Source organism: Monodelphis domestica, chromosome 2, assembly GCF_027887165.1.
Source record: "Monodelphis domestica isolate mMonDom1 chromosome 2, mMonDom1.pri, whole genome shotgun sequence".
NCBI lineage: Eukaryota > Metazoa > Chordata > Mammalia > Didelphimorphia > Didelphidae > Monodelphis > Monodelphis domestica.
The window spans coordinates 442,636,915-442,656,870 of NC_077228.1; the positions used below are offsets into that span (position 1 = coordinate 442,636,915).

The 19,956-nt window shown below is 37.8% G+C and overlaps 1 protein-coding gene across 1 annotated transcript in view; it reads right to left on the reverse strand.

Annotated features, from left to right (window-relative positions):
* The window catches only part of SLC22A2 (solute carrier family 22 member 2), a 48,509-nt gene that overhangs the window by 15,776 nt on the left and 12,777 nt on the right, over window positions 1–19,956 (reverse strand). Inside the window, exons 3-6 of the mRNA XM_001381437.4 lie at window positions 19,147–19,301; window positions 13,950–14,118; window positions 3,742–3,829; window positions 790–896 (exon numbers count right to left, since the gene is read on the reverse strand). Coding sequence (XP_001381474.2) covers window positions 790–896; window positions 3,742–3,829; window positions 13,950–14,118; window positions 19,147–19,301 — 519 coding nt within the window. The remainder of the gene's footprint in view (window positions 1–789; window positions 897–3,741; window positions 3,830–13,949; window positions 14,119–19,146; window positions 19,302–19,956) is intronic.

Sequence of the window (19,956 nt, forward strand, 5' to 3'; positions counted from 1 at the left end):
TCACCTTCATCTATCACTCTATTATTTTATCCTGGGGAATTTATTAGATCAGAACAACAACTTTACATTGCACGACAGTTGTTTACACACACACACACACACACATATATAAGTAGAGGCAATTTCCTTCCTAGAAGCCCTGGAAATCAAAAGCCAGAACTGAGACCCTTTCCCCCACTCAAAAGATTACAGTATATGCTTTTAAAGCTTGCTCAGTGCTCAGGTATTTCTTTTCTCCAAAGGTAGCTTAAACATGAATTATCTCATTGGTGAGATATATTTGTGACTATCCTAAAAATCAATGAGAATGTCTTAACACCCAGGAAGAGTTGTTCAGTAAAATCATTTCAGGGTTCAAATCTAGCCTCAGATATTTCCTAGCTGTGTGACCTTGGTCAAGCCACTTAACCCCCATTGCCTAGCCCTTACCACTCTTCTGCCTTGGAACCAATACACAGTATTATGAATTGACTTCCTATCTCTAGGCCTGGCTCTCAATCCACTGAGCTACCCAGCTGCCCCCATAAAGTATTGATTCTAAGATGGAAGGTAAGGGTTAAAAAAAGAGTCTTCCTTTGGACAGCCTGACCAAGTGACCACTAAGTCATTTAATCTTTTAATACTCCAGGCTACTTTCTAAGATGCTAAATTATAGATGAAAAGCTGATGTGCATCTGTGAAGGAGATTTCCACACCAGGAATTCCCTACTTTGAGGCAAGCTCAGGTCCAGAGCCTCTCCCTCCATCCACCCCAAACAGAAGTGATTGATGCCTCTTGTTCCATCTTACCAGTTGTACATCAAGATCAAGGTATGTTTCCTTATCTGAGGTGTTCTGACCAAATCAATAAAGGATGGCTTCATTTTTTCATTGTCTTCCTCATCAGGTTTAAGGCTCTGAGAATGGAAAGAATAAGCAAAGATGGAAGAATGGTTAATGCATGATGTTAGTGTCCCTGAGCAGTAACTTAAAAGAAATTGCATTCAGTGAAAAAAAAAATGAGGAATGATTTGGGTAGAGAAACCTTTCAGATGGGCCTTTTCCTTATGGCCCAGACCCACAGGCAATCCATGTACTCTCTGTATTCTCTAGCCTCCAGGTGATGCTCTGACCTGTGCCTGCCAGCATGGCTATTCTGGAAGGGACTCAAGTGTCTTCTCTTTTGCCTTCAGGATCAAATATAAACTCCTCTGGCTTTCAAAGGCCCCCATAACCTACTCCTTCCACGATCCAGTGATTTTCATTTCCTTGCTATTCTTCTCCCACAACACTCCTTCCTGACTCATAGTGCCTTCACAGGCTATCTCCCAAGTCTGAAATTCTGTCCTTCTTCAGCTTCACCTTTTTGCTTCCCTGGAATCCTTCATTTCCCATCTAGAGGTCCACCTTCTGCAAGAAACCTTTCTCAATCCCTCTTAATTCTAGTGCCATTTCTTTTATACTACTTCCAATTTATTCTCTCTCTCTCTCTCTCTCTCTCTCTCTCTCTCTCTCTCTCTCTCTCTCTCTCTCCCTCTCCTCCATCTCTTCCCTCCCTCCTTCTCTCTCTCCCCTTCTCTCCCCCTTTCTCACTTTCTCTCTTCCTCTCTCCTTCCCTCTCTTCCCTCCCTCCTCCTCTTCTCTCTTTCCCTCTCCCCATCCCTTCTCTCCCCCTCCCTCCTCTCTCTCTCTCTCTCTCTCTCTCTCTCTCTCTCTCTCTCTCTCTCTCTCTCTCTCTCTCTCTCTCTCTCTCTCTCTCTCCTCTCCCCTCTCTCTCTATCTGGTGAGGAAACAGTAAAACTTTAAGGGGCAGATACAGACCGTTTGGGTATTGGGGCAAAATTGACCTCTCTACCTCAATTGGTTATGAGGGTACTCCTGTACTGTTACACAAAATAATGATTGATATTCATAATTAATCTCTTAAAGTATCAAGAGAGTTATATGGCAGATAGATGGCTCAGTGAGTAGAGTGATGGGCATGAGTTCAAATCTAGCCTCAGACACTTAACAATTATGTTATCTATGTCTAGACCAACTTCTGCCTGACTCAGTTTCCTCATCTATAAAAAATCACCTATCCCCTCACCCTGTGTTATTGTAAGAATAAAATGAAATAAGGTTTGTTAAGTATTTTGTAAGCTTTATAAAACACCACAAAATGTTATTATTAATAATCATTAATAATAATTTCTTCAATATATCATGTTTAAAAGCTGCAGTGTGGATAGAGTATTGGATTTGAATTTTGAAAGAACTGAAATCAAATCCTGCCTCTGGCATATACTGGTTATTTCACCCCAGGCAAGTCATTGAAATCAGCCCCTATGTATCTCAGTAATTCCTTAGGATTTATTTACTAAGTCATAGATAGGTTGAGATGAAGGGAGTTACCCATACAGGAGGAATCATAGATCCTGTGTGTAATTCTGTTTAAGTGGGCCAAAAATGCAAAACATATTCTTTTTTAAAACATTACTTTCCATTTATACTGTAAAGCCCTTATACCTCTGTTGACTCATCTATAAAATGAGAGGATTAGATAATAGGATTTTTTATGATTCTATGTCTCCTGGCTTATACCTATTAAGACCACAATATATTCTTATCTTTTATCTTAGAATCAATACTTCATATTGGCATCAAGGCAGAAGAGTGGTAAGAGCTGGGCATTGTGGCTTAAGTGACTCGCCCAGGGTCACACAGTTAGGAAATGTTTGAGGCCAAATTTGAACTAAAAATATATTCTTAAGACATTTTCATTAAAATTGTTAAAATTTTAAAAGTGTGTCTAAAAGGGAAAGCTTCAGTTTTCTAGAAAATTCACCTATTTGTAACATTGCCCTCTTAGATGATACTGACTAAATGAGGTATTGCTCCACATAGAGTAGAAGGATGGAGATGGAGTTAGGAGCTCTGGGTTCTTATCCTGCCACTATGGAGCTTCACATGACTTTGAGTATGTCACTTCTGTCCTCTAAGCATCATCAATATCATCATTTGTACACTGTAGGGGGATGGACTAGATTAACTCTAGATTCCTTAGATTTTGGCCATTCTGTGATTCGGGATAGTGAGAGGACAGATCATATTTTGATTTGTTGTTCAATCACTTCAGTCATGTTCAACTCTGTGTCCCCATTTGAGTTTTGTTTTTGTTTTACAAAGATATTAGAGTGGTTTGCCATTTTCTCACTCAGTTTATTTTACAAATGAAGAACTAAAGCAAATAGGATAAAGTGACTTGCCCAGGATCATACAGGTAGTGTCTGAGATTTCATTTGAACTCAGGTCTTTCTACCTCTAGGGCTGGCAATCTATCCACTGCACCACCTAGCTGCTCTTTATCAATGAACTCCATTAGTTCTTTATCACTTTCACAATTTTAGATAAAATCCAAAAAGGATTCAGAACCTCCTCCTCTCTTTATACACCATCCTCCCCTCCAGGATCTCTTTGAAATAACTTCACTGCTTGACTAGCTGTTCCAAATTCCCAAGCTTCTTTTCAATATTCAACTCAAATTCTCTTTTCTTCAGGGGGCCTTTTCTGGCTCCTTCCACCTCCAGGGTCTTCCTTCTAAAATTACTTTCCATGTATACTGTAAAGCCCTTACACCTCAGTTGCCCCATCTATAAAATGAGAGGATTGGATAACAAGATTTTTTATGATTCTATGCCTCCTGACTTATTCCTACTAAGACCACAACTTGTAATTGCCTTCTGTCTCTGAGCCTTTCTCTAGGTAAGATATGTAAACTACCTGAAGAGAGGTTGGTAGAGATTTAATTTTCATAGCCTTTGCACTCTTATTTTGAGAGATCAGCCATCTGGGAGATTCTGGAAGGCACCTACAATAAAGTATGTGAGAAAAGAACTGTTAGATAGAAACCAAGATAATTAATGTAACCTGAATCATTACTCAGTTAATTAAACAATTAATGTAATCTAGATCATTATTCCTCCTAACATGGGAAGAATGACACTTGAACTGAACTTTGAAGGGAGATGCAGGTTCTGGGAAAAGGAGACATGAAGAGGGAATGATTCTAAGCCTAGAAGATGGATTAAGACAATGCACTAAATCAGAGGATGGGATGTCAAATTGTTACTGGCTAAAATGTGCGATTTAAGAATTGTAAGAGAGAGAACGAGAGAGAGAGAGTGTACACGTGTGTCTGTGTCTGTGATTGTGGGAGAGGGTAGAAATGATTCAAGAATCATATGGAAAGGTAGGTTGAAGGTACTTGCAGATGGTCTTAACTGGGAGTCTGAGGGATTTATATGTTAACCTAGAGGCAGTAGAGAGCCACTGAAAGTTTTTGAGTCAAGGAGTAACATAGTTAGACAGCTTTGTTGAATCTATTGTTCTAAAGAAAAATTTATTTTTTTTCCTTTTTTTTCTGGTTAGGTGATGGAGAATGTGTTAAAGAAAGGAGAAACTGAAAGCAGGGAGAAGGATAAGGAGAATATTGTAATAGTCTGAGGGGAAATTGATGAAGTACTAAATTAGGATCCTGGACATGTAAGTGGAAAGGAGGGAAAAGAGATGATACAAGGAAATACTGGTTGAATAAGCTATGGTTCATGTTTATAATTGTGCCATAAGAAATGACAAACCAGATGACCACAAAAAATCTGGAAATACTTTTATGAAGTGATACAAAGTAGTAAGCAGAACCAGGAGAAAACTGGAGACAATAACAACAATAATGTATGATGATCAATTATGAATGACAATTATTATCAACCAGGCAAAGGTCCAAGAGAACTCCAAGGGACTCATGACAAAAAAATGGCATCCACCGCCATCATAGGAATAGATGGAGTCTGGAATGCAGATTGAAACATGTCATTCTTCAGTTTATTTCCTCCATGAATTTTTCTCTACTGTGAGTAATATGTCTTGTTTCATAACATGATTAACAGGGAAATATGTGTTATATGATAATATATGCACAATCTATATTATGTTACCTACCTTCCTGGGGATGAGGAATGGTTAGAGGGAAGGAGAAAAAAATAAGACATATTTTTGGACATAACTAATATGAGAATCTTCTTCTCTTGGATAAATATATTCATTATAATTTATTAAAATGATATGTATTATATTATTGTTATTTTTACATATAAAAATAAAAAGAAATAGTAACAAAAAAAGCAATTTAAAAATTCTATGGAAAGAGAAGTGACAGAACTTGGAAACTGACTGATATAGGAAATAATCCTAACTTTAACCCTATTCAGATGACTAGGGTTCCAAACTGGGTGAGTTAGGAGGATAGTGATGCTCACAGCAGAAATAAAACAATTATCCTTCTTTTTTCACCCTTTAAAAAATTCTGGATTTAATAAACACCCAAAGAAATGAGTGTTTTCATAAACATTGTAGGACAGAAGAGGATTGTACATGAAGTTGTAAATCTCTATTATACAGAGTTTGATTTTCTTTTTAGGTATGTAATAGATTCGACAAAGCTTCTCTGCTTGGCTGTGATTCCTTCTGATATTGCTTCACTTCTCATCTCATTTGGAGGTATCCTTCTCCTAGTCTCTTAGTCCTTATTTTAGAAAAAGGAAAGAAAGACAAAACTCTTATAACAAATATGCATAGTCAAGCAAAGCAAATTTTCCTCAATGGCTTCATCCAAAATATGTGTCTCATTCTGTACCTTGAGTCCCTCAGTTCCCTATCAGGAGATGGATAACAAGGCTTCAACATCAGTACTCTAAATTCTCAAGTCTTTCAAAGTTGTATTTCTTTAGATTGCTTTAATGGAATAAATTGTCCTCCTAGTTGTGCTCACTTTACTCCACTTCAGTTCATATCAATCTTTCTAGGTTTTTATGAAAAAAAAATGCCTTTCATCAAGAAATAGAGATGTTTGTAGAAGATGTGAGTTTAGGAAAAAGATAACCAAGTTTCATTTTAGACATGTGGAGTTCGAGATAACTTATAGGATATCCAAGAGGAGTTATCTGGCAAGATAATATGGGACTGGGATTCAGGAGAAAGATTAGAGGTGGATATATAGAATTAGGAGTTATATGGTTAGAAATGATAGCTCACCAAAGAAAAGAGGGAAAAGAGAAGAAGGCCAAGACAGACCACAGGAGATTAGAATGATCACAAATGGGTGTCATGATGTAGATAGTGAACATCTATGTAAAATGACAAAGTGTATTCATACATCTGAGGAGGGTGAGATCACTTTTGAGTGGGGAGATGAAGGAATAGCTTTTTGAAGGATTTTAAGAGCACTGATCTAGAGTTGGAAGAGATCTCAGAGTCCATCTAGTTTAATTCTCTTCCTTATTCCACAGTGGAAGAAACTGAGGTCCAGGGAGTTTAAGTGAAGGGAGTTAAAGGGAAAGAAAGAAAGGAAGAAAGGAAGAAAGAAAGAAAGAAAGAAAGAAAGAAAGAAAGAAAGAAAGAAAGAAAGAAAGAAAGAAAGAAAGAAAGAAAGGAAAGGAGGAAGGGAGGGAGGGAGGAAGGAAGGAAGAAAGAAAAAAGAAAGAGAGGGAGGAAAGAAGGGAGAGAAGGAGAAAGGAAGGAAGGTAGGGAGGAAGGAAAGATCACTAGGATCTTTATCCAGGAAACTTGGGTTCTGATTCTATCCTTTCTATCTTAGGTTTTTTTGTGTGATCTTGAACACATCACTTTTCTCCACCTTAATTTCTTCACTTATAAAATGAGGAGGCAGCACCAGGAGATCTCTAAGTCCTTTCTGGCTCTAACATTTTATGACCAAATGAATTCTCACAAAGGCAGCCCAAGTCAAGAAATACCAACTGTAAAAGTCTGAGGGCTAGACTAGGCATGCAGGAACAAGATAGAGCTTTTCTTTTGGTTTCTTAGATTTGCTTTTCAGAAATAGGGGAATAGGGCCAAGACCTGTGATTTCATTTTGCATAGAGAAATCTCAGGTAAGGAATTTATAGGTTAACCCCTTCTAAATTCTGGGTGGCTTGGTGGTGCAGTGAATAGAGTGTCTGCCAAAAGTCAGGAATATGAGTTTAAGTGTGACTGAAGATACTTATTTGCTCTGAGGCCCTGTGCAAGTCACTTAACCCTGTTTGCCTCAGTTTCCTTATTTGTCAAATGAGACCAAGAAGGAAATGGCAAACCATTTCAGTACTTTTGCCAAGAAATCCCCATCCCTTAATGGAGTCATAAAGAGTCTTGATAAGACTGAAAAACAATAGATTTTGACACTGCCTTTTCAAAAAGTAGAGAACCTTAACAAATCTCCTTTCATTTAGACCTCTTCCCCTCATGGTCCTTCAGCTTCTGGCACTCACTTAAACTTGGCTCCTTTAGAATGACTTTGCATCCCTGAATAGCCTTTCCAGTACTAGTGTACCTGCTCTAATTCCCCATTATCTCACTGATCCTAGTTGGGGAATCAGAATATAGCTGGCTTTGGCTTCAGAACCAGAAGGTATGAATTCAAATTTCAGTTTTTGACTCTTATAGAGTCCCTTGTGTGCCCTTGGGCAGATTATTTAAACTCTGTTTCCTTAACTTTCTTCAACAGGAGAAACACCTTTTTTCTTCATTGCCACTTCCAGACTCTTCTTCTATCTCTCTTCCATAGAGGTTCTCACTATGCAAATTTGTCACTGAATCCAAATTCTGGTGGCTGTCTGTCTTTTACTGATTCCCAAGACATTCTCCCTCCTTTCTTAGTGAGTTCATAGTCTCATGGAAATGGGACAAGGGCCACAGAGTTGGAAAAGGGCAAATGTTATCTGTATTTTTAAAAAATGTGATGAGATTAGATTTACAAACTATAAACTTTGAATTTGGCTTCAGTTCCTATGAAAATTCTTGTAAAAGCAATAGATGGTGAATTCTCTAGAAAGGGAAGTGGCAATTACCAAGACCAGGCATGCCTTTGGCTAGGATAGGTTTAATTGAATTAAAAAATACAATTACTAAACTAGCAGATCTTTGGTAATACTGTGGCTGTGATTTACCTAGATTTGGAATGCTTTTGATATGCTGCTCTTGTGAAGATACAGAGATATGGATTACACAGGTAGGGAAACACAAACTTTTTGATAAGTAACTCTGCTTGGGATGGATGCCAGGAACATCATGCCTCTCCTAGGTTAAGCCACTCACCTGAAATCTCACCACCATGAATATTGGCTCCATTTCTGATACTCAGCACCTTTTTAGTCATCTTTCTCCTTGACTGGGGGGCTGGAGGGTAGAGCAATAGACTCATCTCAAAGCTTCCCTTTATAGAGGGCTCAGAACTTTCCAGGTAATTCTTCATTTTTCATCAATAGTTCTACTTGGTTTAGATTCCAGGAATACCATGCTTTCCCTGCTAGGTACCTCCTGGTGGCCCCTTTCTTCCTTTTCAGCTTCCTTTTTTAAAAAAATCTTTACTTTCCAAGGCAGAAGAGTGGTAAAGGCTGGGAATTAGGGTTAAGTGACTTGCCCAGGGTCACACAGCTAGGAACGTCTAATTTGAACCCAGGACCTCCTGTCTCCAGGCCTAGTTCTCCATTGCTAGTTGCCTACATGCCCCTCAGATTCCTTTTGCATAGTCTTCTCTCATTAGATTAAAATCTTCGGTATAAGACACTACCCCCCAGGGCAGTGCTAGGCAATTTGGAAGCCGAAATTGGTCCCTGTGCAGTGGAAGAAGGGACAGGAAGTGACATGGAAAAAGGACTATAAAAAGGCCTGAACTTCCTGTCCAAGGGGCCTGCGGCTTGAGTCTTTGACTTGAATCTTTGGCTTGGAGCTTCTCCTGGGACTTTGGCTCTTAGATTGCTTTCTGGGAGGACTACTCCTTTGGAGTCTGTCTTGGGTGAGTGAGTAGCTGGCCTTCCTTTCCTGGCTTCTGGAGAGATTAATTCTGGAGAGGCTTTCCTCTCCTGGAGAAGACCATGTGGGTGGAACACCAGGTCCTCTGGTTGGGTTAATAAGCCCTACCAGGCTGAGTTGGGCACCAGAACAGCATTTAGTGTGATAGGCTAGACATCTTCTCTACCCTCTTCTTACATTTCTCTACTTTCACTCTTTCCACCTCTTTGTAAATAAAGCTACTAAAAGTAAAAAAAAAAAACTGCTGTATAAGAAGGAATTTAATTAAGTAATTTTTAATCCCTTATAAGGATTCCTCTGTAATAGTTCAATAAGCTGTAACATTGTAATTTAAGTAAGATATAATAGAGAGAGGAATAATACTAAAAAACCTCTGCAGTGATGAAAGTGCTTGTACACTTCCCTTTTTTTTTCTTGCCATACACTCTAGAGGACATGACCAGAGGAAACTGGGCCCCTAGTTCAGCATTGTCATAACCAAGTGACTTAAGAAGGGAAAGGAGAAAGGGGTGACCCCATCTTGACTCTCTTTACTGGAATTTATTAACTATTTCAGCAAAATTTCCTCAAGTTACTTAGGAACATAGTCTACATATTTTCCTTGATCTATTAAGCAATTTTCCTGAGCCCATAGAAACCTTCTTTTCTAGACATCAAATGTCTCTGTCATAGTCTGGGCATGGTGGCAGACTTCTGACTTCTGTATTTCATTCCTATAAATTAAAGTTAGATCTTTGACTTGGGAATATGGCCCTAATTTTTTTTCTCTTTCACTCAAAGGCAGAGACTATCCTTTTAAAAATTTGCATCCTTGGGATATTTCAGTGACTGGTATACACATAGTAGGTGCTTAATAAGTGTTTTATGAAATTAAAGTTTTGAAGATGGTTTCAGAACTGGTTAGATGATTGGACCTAAAGAGTGGCTGTTAATGGTTCAGTGGCAAGAGTTCTTCTGTGGAGTTCCCTGGGGATCTGTACTTGTCCCTGTGAGATTTAACTTTCTATCAATGACTTTGAAAAGGCACAGATGGTATGCTCACCAAATTTGCTGAAGATACAAGCTAGGAGAGATAGCTAACATACTGGATGACAGAGACAGAATCCAAATAAGCATCATGTTGACTCTAATAAGAAATTCCATAGGGATAGATTTTAAGACTTGTACTTGGGTACAAGAAAAAAATCCACTCCATAAATATGAGCCCGAGGAGGCATAGGTCATATGGAACTTGTTTTTTGCAAAGGGTCTGGGGATTTTAGTGGACTAAAAACTCAATATGAATGAGTAATGTGATGTGGCAGCCAGAAAAACTAATGGGATATTGATATTCCATCCAGGAATAGGGAGGTGATAATTCTCCTGTACTCTGACCTTGACAGGCTATAACTTTGTATTCAGTTCTGTACAGCCTGGCTTAAGAAGGATATTGATAAGCACAGAAGGCAACCAGGATGGTCAAGAGTGTTGAGTCCATGTCATATGAGAACTGATGATAATCTTCTATAATTCTATATCTCCTTATGCTCTTCTACCTCTAAACTTATTTCTTATCCTTACCATAATCTCCCTGCTAGGTCTTCACCCCCTACTATACTAGAGTAAATTTGGAAGAACTAAGCTCTTCTTTGGCCTCTCACATTGCCATCTTAATAAGTTCCTAATTTTACATCGGCTTTCAGTTCCTTTCAGAGTCTAGAAACACACCCAATTTTCCTCCACTCTTAAAAATAAGCTCTTACCATATCTTACCATCCCTGCTAGCAGAAAATCTATTTGTCTCTTTCCCTTCGAAGCTAAACTCCTTTAAAAAGCTGTGTATATGCAATGCCTCCACTCTTCTTTAATTTTCTTCTAAGTTTAGTGCCATCTGGTTTCTAACTGTCACTCAACTGAAATGAGTTTCTCCAGTTATCAATGACCTAATTCCCAAATATAAAAGTCTTTTTGTTTTCTCATGATTTTCATCCTTCTTGGCTTCTTTGCAGCACCTGAAAGCACTGATCCTCTCCTCTTCAATACTCTCTTCTCTTTGGGCTTTTGTCATACTGTTCTCTCTCTCTTAATTCTCCTGCCACCTGTCTGACAACTCCTTTTAGTCTCTGATGCTGGATTTGCATCCACATTATAATGACTAACTGTGGGTGTATCTTAAGGTTCTACTTTTTCTCTTTCTCCTCTTTCTTTCTTTCTTTCTTTCTTTCTTTCTTTCTTTCTTTCTTTCTTTCTTTCTTTCTTTCTTTCTTTCTTTCTTTCTTTCTTTCTTTCTTTCTTTCTTTCTTTCTTTCTTTCTTTCTTTCTTTCTTTCTTTCTTTCTTTCTTTCTTTCTTTCTTTCTTTCTTTCTTTCTTTCTTTCTTTCTTTCTTTCTTTCTTTCTTTCTTTCTTCCTTCCTTCCTTCCTTCCTTCCTTCCTTCCTTTCTTTCTTTCTTTCTTTCTTTCTTTCTTTCTTTCTTTCTTTCTTTCTTTCTTTCTTTCTTTCTTTCTTTCTTTCTTTCTTTCTTTCTTTCTTTCTTTCTTTCTTTCTTTCTTTCTTTCTTTCTTTCTTTCTTTCTTTCTTTCTTTCTCTTTCTCTCTCTCTCTCTCTCTTTTCTCTCCCTTCTCTCTTTCCTCTCTCTTTTTCTCATTCTTCTCTCTTCTTCCTCCTTTCTCCATCTTCTTTTTCTCCTCCTCCTTTCTAATAAGATTAGGTGCTCTCTCCTCTCTCTTCCTTCTCATCTATTTTCTCTCTCCTTTCTTTCTTTTTTCTCTTTCCTCCTATGCTACATCACCATCATCAGTTTTTATTGGTTTAATTATCATTTTTATGAAGATGATTTCAAAATTTCTATATTCAGCCTTAGTCACTCTCATAATGCTGTGCCCACATCTTGATCTATCTATTAGACATTTCAAATTGAATATTCTCTAAACATCAGAAATTCAAAGGAAAATCCACAGATTTAGAGCCATAAGGGACCTTTGACGGATTCTAGTCTAACTCCTTTATTTTTATAATTGAGGAAACTGAAGCCCATATCACCATGACTGCTGACTCAAAATCTTGTGTTCTTTTTGCTCTGGTGCTCAGTGAAACTGTGCTCTAAATACACATTTTGCAGTTTTGTTTTAATTTTTCAAGAGGAAAATCCAAGGCAGTTTTGTTGGGAGAAGTTGGAAGTAGGAAAGAGAGCTATGTGAAGAGATACTAAAAAAAGAAAAGAAAAAAACTAGTAAGTCTATGAAGTCTCACACAGTCTTGTAATCCTGGAGTGTGAACACTTTCCATGGAAGCAAAACAACTTCTAACCCCACATGTTCTGTAGGATCTAGAAGTACATCACCTTTTTGGGTGGTATATTGTCCTTGGAATATGGGAAGATGAAGTTATTGGATCACCATCAAAAGGGCACCCATTTGAGTGCCCATCTTAAAGCTACCACTTGATTCATTGGAATAATTTTGTCTGCATAGTTTGTGAAGCAATTTTTATGAAAATGGAGGGCAAAACTGGAGTGACAGTATCTCTGATGTTTACTACTATATGATCAACTTGGTAAAGTTTCTGGACTTCCATTTTCTTATCAAAAAGCAAAATGAGAGGGCTGGAGTAGATGGCCACAAAAGGTCCTTTCAGCTCAAGGTTACTAATCTTGTCTTCTGTATATATTTGGGGTAAATAAGGTAGCATTTAAGGCTGGATTGGGGGGTAGATTAACTAGTTAGTCAAAGTGTATGAAAGGGAGAGATACCCAAAGATTAAATATGTGTGTTGGTGTGGCAGAGATGGAATAGATATGGCAGAACTGAAGAAAGGTAGATATTAGGGGAGATGTTTCAGCAAGAAGAATGAGAGTATTTACTTGTACTAGAAACATGCTATAGTAGAAACAATACTGAACTGTGGTCCAGCAAAGCCAATGGAAACTTGCTGAGGTGGCCAAGTATGGAACAAGTTCTAGTGGTAACACTAAAATTCCAGCCTGATGTTTTGTGCCTTCCGTGAGTTGCAGATGGAGAAAATTTAGGGAAATGTCCTTATTTAACTATTATTTGAGTTTATTACTCCCTGGTCCTATGATTTCATCAAGAAGCTTTCTCATGACCACACAGATCCCCTCTACCAGTGCAGATTCATAATTATTCTGCAACTTTTAGCCTTAGACATTTGCCTGAGGGCAATGGGAGGTTAAATGACCACACAGTCAAGTACATGTCAGTGGTGAGATTCTAATTATGTCTTCATGACTTCTAAGATCAGTTCAATTTTCCTTTACTCAAGAAGAATACTTGGATTTTTCCACTTTTTTTTTGTGACCACGATCCCTCCTTTAAACATAGTTGGGAAATTCATGATTATGGAAGAGATCATGATGTGGTTGGGCATCTACAGTATATTCAGGGAAGCTGATATGAAAATCAAGACCCAAGTAGTGACCAAGGAATTAGGACACTTTTTTTTAACCTGTGGTATGCTAATTGATCTCCTTTCCTTACCTTATTCTGTAGTTTCTGATACTTCTGTAGACCTTCCAAGAAATTTTCAGATAAGCTTGAGCACAGGTTCTTAACCTTTTTGACCATGGGTCATGGACACCTTTGGCAAGCAAGTGAAGCCTATGGATCTCTACTCAGAACAATTTCTTTAAAATCCATGAATAAGGGAAATGGAAATGTATTTTTTTTTCTCATTTAAGTTCATGAATACCTTGACATCTATCCATGGATCCCACTGGGGATGGGGATGTATGTCTCAGATTATGAACTCAATCTCGATGCTAGAAGTTATGAAAAACATAGATATTAGAGGTAGTTGAGTGCTCAGGGAGGAGGGATAGTCTTTCTAGAGTGTTCACAGCCATGATTTTACTGTGACTTCTAGAAGCGATTTTCATCCCCCCCCCCCCAAAGAAGCTATGATGGTTATGCTGGCCTTAGGATATCTAACTTTAATTACTGTGTGAAAGAGCAGCATATAGTCCTAAGGGAAATGATTGGCCAACAGCTTTTTGTCTTCTGGCATAAAATGGGGCTTTCTGCAACTCAGAATTAGAATACAGTCTTATAATTCCTGACGCAGAGCTCAAGACCAGAGGTAATAAGAGAAAAATGTGAAAATGACCTTTCCATTCCCAGAGGGCCTTACCAATAGTAGAGCAAAAAGACAAAGTAGGGCAGGGAAACTGCGAGCTGTAGCCATCTCCAAGAAGGCAGAGCGTAGGCAACCCCTGCCAACACCAGGAGGCCCACCGTGAAACACATTTGGTAACAAATTCCCACAGTCCTCCGGTACCTCAGGCCGACAAATTCAGTGACTAGAAAACAAAAACAAATGGCTAGTTTCCAGGATGATCTGAGACAAAGGGTCAATTGATGCCTTTAAATAAAAACGAGAACTCTCAAAACACCATTTTATGAGCTGTTTGGGATCACTATTGAATTTTTAAAGTTCTTTAGAGCTTAGGATCTTCCCAATAAAACAGCAGTGATGGAGCTAGGTCTTTAGGGCTCTGGCCTATGGGAATGGACATGTGCTGGGCATCCAACTACAGTACTTGCCCATCCCCACAGTCAGAGCACTTCTGCTGAGTTTCATCACCCCTATTCCACTAAATATTGACATATTTCATTAATTCTTGTTAACTGGTTCCAAGAAAACTAGTCAGAATTGGTGAAAAAATTTGAAATATAGACAATAAAATTTGTAAAGAAGAATGATTTTCTTACTTTTAAATAAAAACAGTATCTTAAAATAGGCTTTAAAAAAAAGGTGGTGCCCAAATACACAAGAAATTTAAAATGAGTATAAAAGACACCATTTCCTAGTGGATAGAGCTGGCCTTAATGTCCAGATTCACTGTTTTGCCTGACACTTAACTGTCTTTGTCACCCTGGGCAAGTCATTTAGGGCCCTAGGCCAGTAGTGTAAAATGAAAATAGAAATAAGAGGCCACACAACCCCCACATATTTACTTAGATAACCACACACTAATATTATCTGTGTTCTATTGTATTTTTATTTATTTTGTTAAACATTTCCTAAATACATTGCATTCCCAGAATTATTGTGGGGCATTGCTTGGCCCAGCTATTTGACACCTTCTTTCTAATCAATTTTCTGAACCCATAAATTATAAAGCAAGTGATCTACTTTGATAGAGGAAGTTGGGAATTAATTAAACCTACTAAAATTATTGGTCTGGCTGGAACAACCTCCAGGAAGTGATGCAGAGCGAGAGGAGCAGAACCAGGAGAACATTGTACACAGAGACCAATACACTGTGGTATAATCGAACGTAATGGACTTCTCCATTAGGGGCGGTGTAACGTCCCTGAACAACTTTCAGGGATCCAGGAGAAAAAAAACACCATTCATAAGCAAAGGATAAACTATGGGAGTGGAAACACCGAGAAAAAGCAACTGCCTGAATACAGCGGTTGAGGGGACATGACAGAGGAGAGACTCTAAATGAACACTCTAATGCAAATACTATCAACAAAGCAATGGGTTCAAATCAAGAAAACATCTAATGCCCAGTGGACTTACGCGTTGGCTATGGGGGGTGGGGGGGAGGAAAAGAAAATGATCTATGTCTTTAACGAATAATGCTTGGAAATGATCAAATAAAATATATTTAAAAAAAAAATTATTGGTCTGGTAAAAAAATAATTAGGGTATACATAGTTTAAGTATTTAAAACATTTTTTAAAAAATTGGTAGAGAATTTCTTTTGCCATGATTATGCTTAACAAACTTGCCCCTATTTCACCTTTTATTCCTTCAAAAATATCACAGAGGTAAATCCATGTCTAAGTGAATAGAAATTTCAAATTCATGGAGTTGAGATTTATTATTTCTATAGGGATAGGGCTGAGACCTGTGAGGCTGGTTATCTATCTATACAGAATTAGGCATAGTGGGTTTAAAATGAAAACAAGCTGAAATTAATATTCCAGGTAGATATTCAATAAGCCACAGATACTTTAAAATATCTAATTTTAATTTTGAGATTTGTCAACCTGGCATGTTTCCAGTTATAACCATCTGCAAACCAAATTAAATTTCACTGTTAGTGTTTTTTTTAATTCCTTTTAGTTATCTCTCAGATGAAACTTTTATTTTCTGTGACTGTCTAATATACCATCTTCATAAGCCTCCCTGGTGGTAGGGAATCTAGTCAGTCATTAAACATTTATTAAGCATCTACTACATGCTGGGCACTGTGCTAAACTCTGGGGATACAAAAAGAGACAAAAAGCAATCCCTCCCCACAAGTTGCTCACAATCCAAGGGGGAAGATAACGAGAAAACAAATATGTACAAACATGTTATATACCTGATAAGTAGGAAATAATTAAGAGAGGAAAGGCACTAGAACTAAGAGGGGCTAGGAAAGTCTTTCTATAGAAGATAGGATTTTAGTTGGGATTGAAATGAAGTCAGGGAGATCAGTAGTCAGAGTTGATGAGGGAGAATACTCCTGGTGCCATCTTGTTCATGGAACAGCCAGGAGGCTAGTATCATTAAGTTGAATAGTATAAGGCGGGGAGTAAGTTGCAAGAAGACTGGGAAGTAGGAGTGGGTCAGGTTATGAAGTATTTTTAATGCCAAATGGAGCATTTCCTTTTGATCCTGGAGGTGATAGGGAGCCACTCGAGGTGAGAGAGAGAGAGAGAGAGAGAGAGAGAGAGAGAGAGAGAGAGAGAGAGAGAGAGAGAGAGAGAGAGAGAGAGAGAGTTGAATATGTATTTTAGGAAAATCCTATTGGTCACTGAATGGAGAATGGATTAAAGTGGGGACAGACAAGGGCAGGCAGATTTACCACAGATCATTTCAATAATCCAGGAATGAAGTGAGGTGGACCTACCCCAGAATGGTGACAGTGTCAGAGGAGAAATGGGAAGCATAGTTGAAAGTTGTTTCAAAGGAAAAACTGACAGGCCAGTTGAATATGGGAGTGGGAGGGGATGGAGATGGTGAAGAGCCAGCATGAAACCTAGGTTGTAAGCCTGAAGGATTGGAAGGGTGATATTGCCCTTAACTGTAATCGAGAAAGGGGTGGAGTTGAGGGTTTAGGGGGAAAGATGATGAGTTCTGTTTTGGACATGTTGAGCTTAAGATGTCTACTGGATATTTAGTTTGGGATTCCTGAAAGTCAGTTGGGGATATGAGACTAAAAGTCAGCAGAGAGATTGGGGAAGAACAGGAAGATCTAAGAATCATCAATATAGAGATGATAATTAAATCCATGGAAGTTGATGAGATGATCAAATGAAGTTGTAGAGAGGTATAAGAGAAAAGAACCCAGGACACAACCCTGTTCTCTGATCTGGATGAAAATTCTGCAAAGGATACTAAGAAAGAAGAGCCAAATAGATAGGAAGAGAACCAGGAGAGAATTCCTGATAAACCTAGAGAGAAGATAGTTTTGAGGAGAAGAAGGTCATTAAGTTTCAATGGCTGTGGAGCTGTGGAGGAGAATGAGCTTTGGGAGGAGATAAATGGATTTGACAACTAAGAGATCATTGGTTATTTTGGGGAAAGCAGTTTTGGTGGAATGATAAGGTCAGAGGTCAGACTGTAATGATTTAAGAAGATCGTTAAAAGAGAGAAAGTAGACAGACTTTTCAAGGAGTTTAGCCATAAAGGGCAGTAGAGATAAAGGATGATAGCTGGGATGGAAGGATCAGATAATGTTTTGTTTTGTTTTTTTCAGGATAGGTGAGACATAGGCATGTTTCTAGGCAGTAGAGAATGAGCCATTAGATGTGGAGAGATTAAAAATAAGTGAAAGAGCATGGATGATGGTAGGGGAAGCTCCTCTGAGAGAGAATTCTCTCCAAGATCCCAACATTCATGGTGAGGTGTACTTACTAAAGTTGATGACTCAAAGTCAGAAAGGATTTGTCTTTTGGAAACTTTATTGGGGAAACTTAAAATTTAAACTTATACCATTGACTCCTCAATATCAAGGACCATATTAAAAACCAAACTAAATACCTTCCCTTTTCCTTATAAGATGTCCTTAGCACAGTCATCTTTAGTATGACCAGGAATACACATAGGTTATAAACTTCCATTGCCATTATGGGAGGATTGGCCAACTTCATCCTTCTGGGTCATAATACACTATCCAGTTAATGTCCAAGATACAGCTTCAATTTATACCCTACAGAAGCTATCTTAATGTAGCAAGAGGTGTGTATCGAATTTGAAGAGAATTCACAAGAATTAATGTTAAGATAAACTTAATTTCTAACTTCATATTGGTAGTAAATTCTTAAAAACTGTCTGGCTTTCTCTTTGCAAAATGATCATTCTTAGGTTGGGACAGTGCTTTTTTTGTTATTGATTTCCTTGGAAGAGTCAAAATGTCACTGGTATGGGGATTCAAATATTTAAGCTTCTCTTGTTCTGAGAAGAAAGTAAACATGATCCAGGGGTGTATATACACGTAAACATGTATATAGGGCTGACATATATATATATATATATATATATATATATATATATTATATGCATTCCTGGCACCACAAGTGGTTGTTTATGTAATCTTGGATTTTGTTGTTCTCAGTTTCCCAGCCTATAATTTGAGTGATAATTGAGATTATTAGAAAATGTTTTATATGGAGAAATAAATTTAGGAATAGGGACTGCATCTGTGATTTCATTAATATAAAGAACATCCAGTGAGAAATTCCCTCTACTCATGTATGTATTTCTCTGAAACTTATAGTCAATGCCTGGGACATTCAGATGTTAAATGACTTGCTCAGGGTCACAAAGTCAATATTTCTGAGGTGAGACCTGAACCTGCCTTTTTGTCTCCAAGTTAAACTCTATCCACTTCACTAACTGCCAAAAAAATATAGAGATTTATAAATATAGCCTTCTAGTTCAGAGTTGAGTAACAGTCAGAGGTTCCTGTTTTCCTATTATTTTCTCTTTGAGTGGGCACAGTAGGCTAGATTCTTCATAAATGCAACACTCTGGGAAAGCAAATACAAAAATTCCTAAAGGCTTTAATAATAAAATGGATGTTTATCAAGGCAGGCTTGGGGGAATGATCTTTACCCTCATTTACCTTCTCAGCATGTTGGGAATTTTTCTTTGTTAAAAGAATACAGAAGTTGGTTGAGAGGATTTGGAAGAAATAAATTTTGTTCTTCTAAATAGGAAAAAGCCTCCAATATTTTGATATTTGAGAGTTTTTTTTTGCCCTGTGATCAGTCAAGCCACAATCATTTTTCATTCTAGGTTCTCCCAACACTCCCTTCTGCCCTTCAAGTTTTAAAGACAATGTTTTCCCTGCTCCCACAGCTGTAATCACATGCATTCTTACTTAAGATGTAGCTTATTAACCACCCGGCCTTGCTGACCAATCCCTGGATCAATCGGAAGATTAACATCCAGGTGTAGCTTGGAGAAAGGGCCATGAGTACTCCGGCCACAGCATTAATGAAAATCGTAGCCAAAAGGCTCAGCTTACGACCAAACCTGGCAAGAAACAGACACATTGAGAAGGCTCGTCATGAAAAATATTGAAGACTCTAAATAAATGAGATTGGTTAACAATGATAATGAATTATATCATGATACATTAAATACTATGTAATTAATTATATATTAATAGAAATTATGAAGCAGGGGGCTTGCTGAATGGATATCTTCTATTCAGGAGTTTTCTCGGAAATACTCAGATTACTGACTTAAGGATGCAAATTCTTCCTTAAAATTGAACAAAATTGAACTGCTAAATAAAATCTTTTTTTTCTCTTTAAGAAGAGATTCTTACTTTTAAAATAAATTCTTGACACTCTTTTCTTTTTCAATTTCCATTTATTACTCCTCCCCATCATTTCTCATCAACAGGGGTGTATGCTGGTAAACATTTAACAATAGGCTTTTGGGGGGAAAATTGTAGGTAGGCCATATTTAAAAAGGTTTAATCTTCAGTAGCCTATCACTTTCTTAAGTCTAGACAGTCAACAAAACAGTAAACCAACCCCTGAATTGTAGCTGTGCCAATTTCTGAGCTGTAAACATGTACATTGAAAAGTTAATTGTCACTCTAGTTTGATCTGGTTTTAGCACACCCTGCTTATAAAAAAAGTAAAAAATTCAGCAAAACTAACCAACATCAAAAATATCT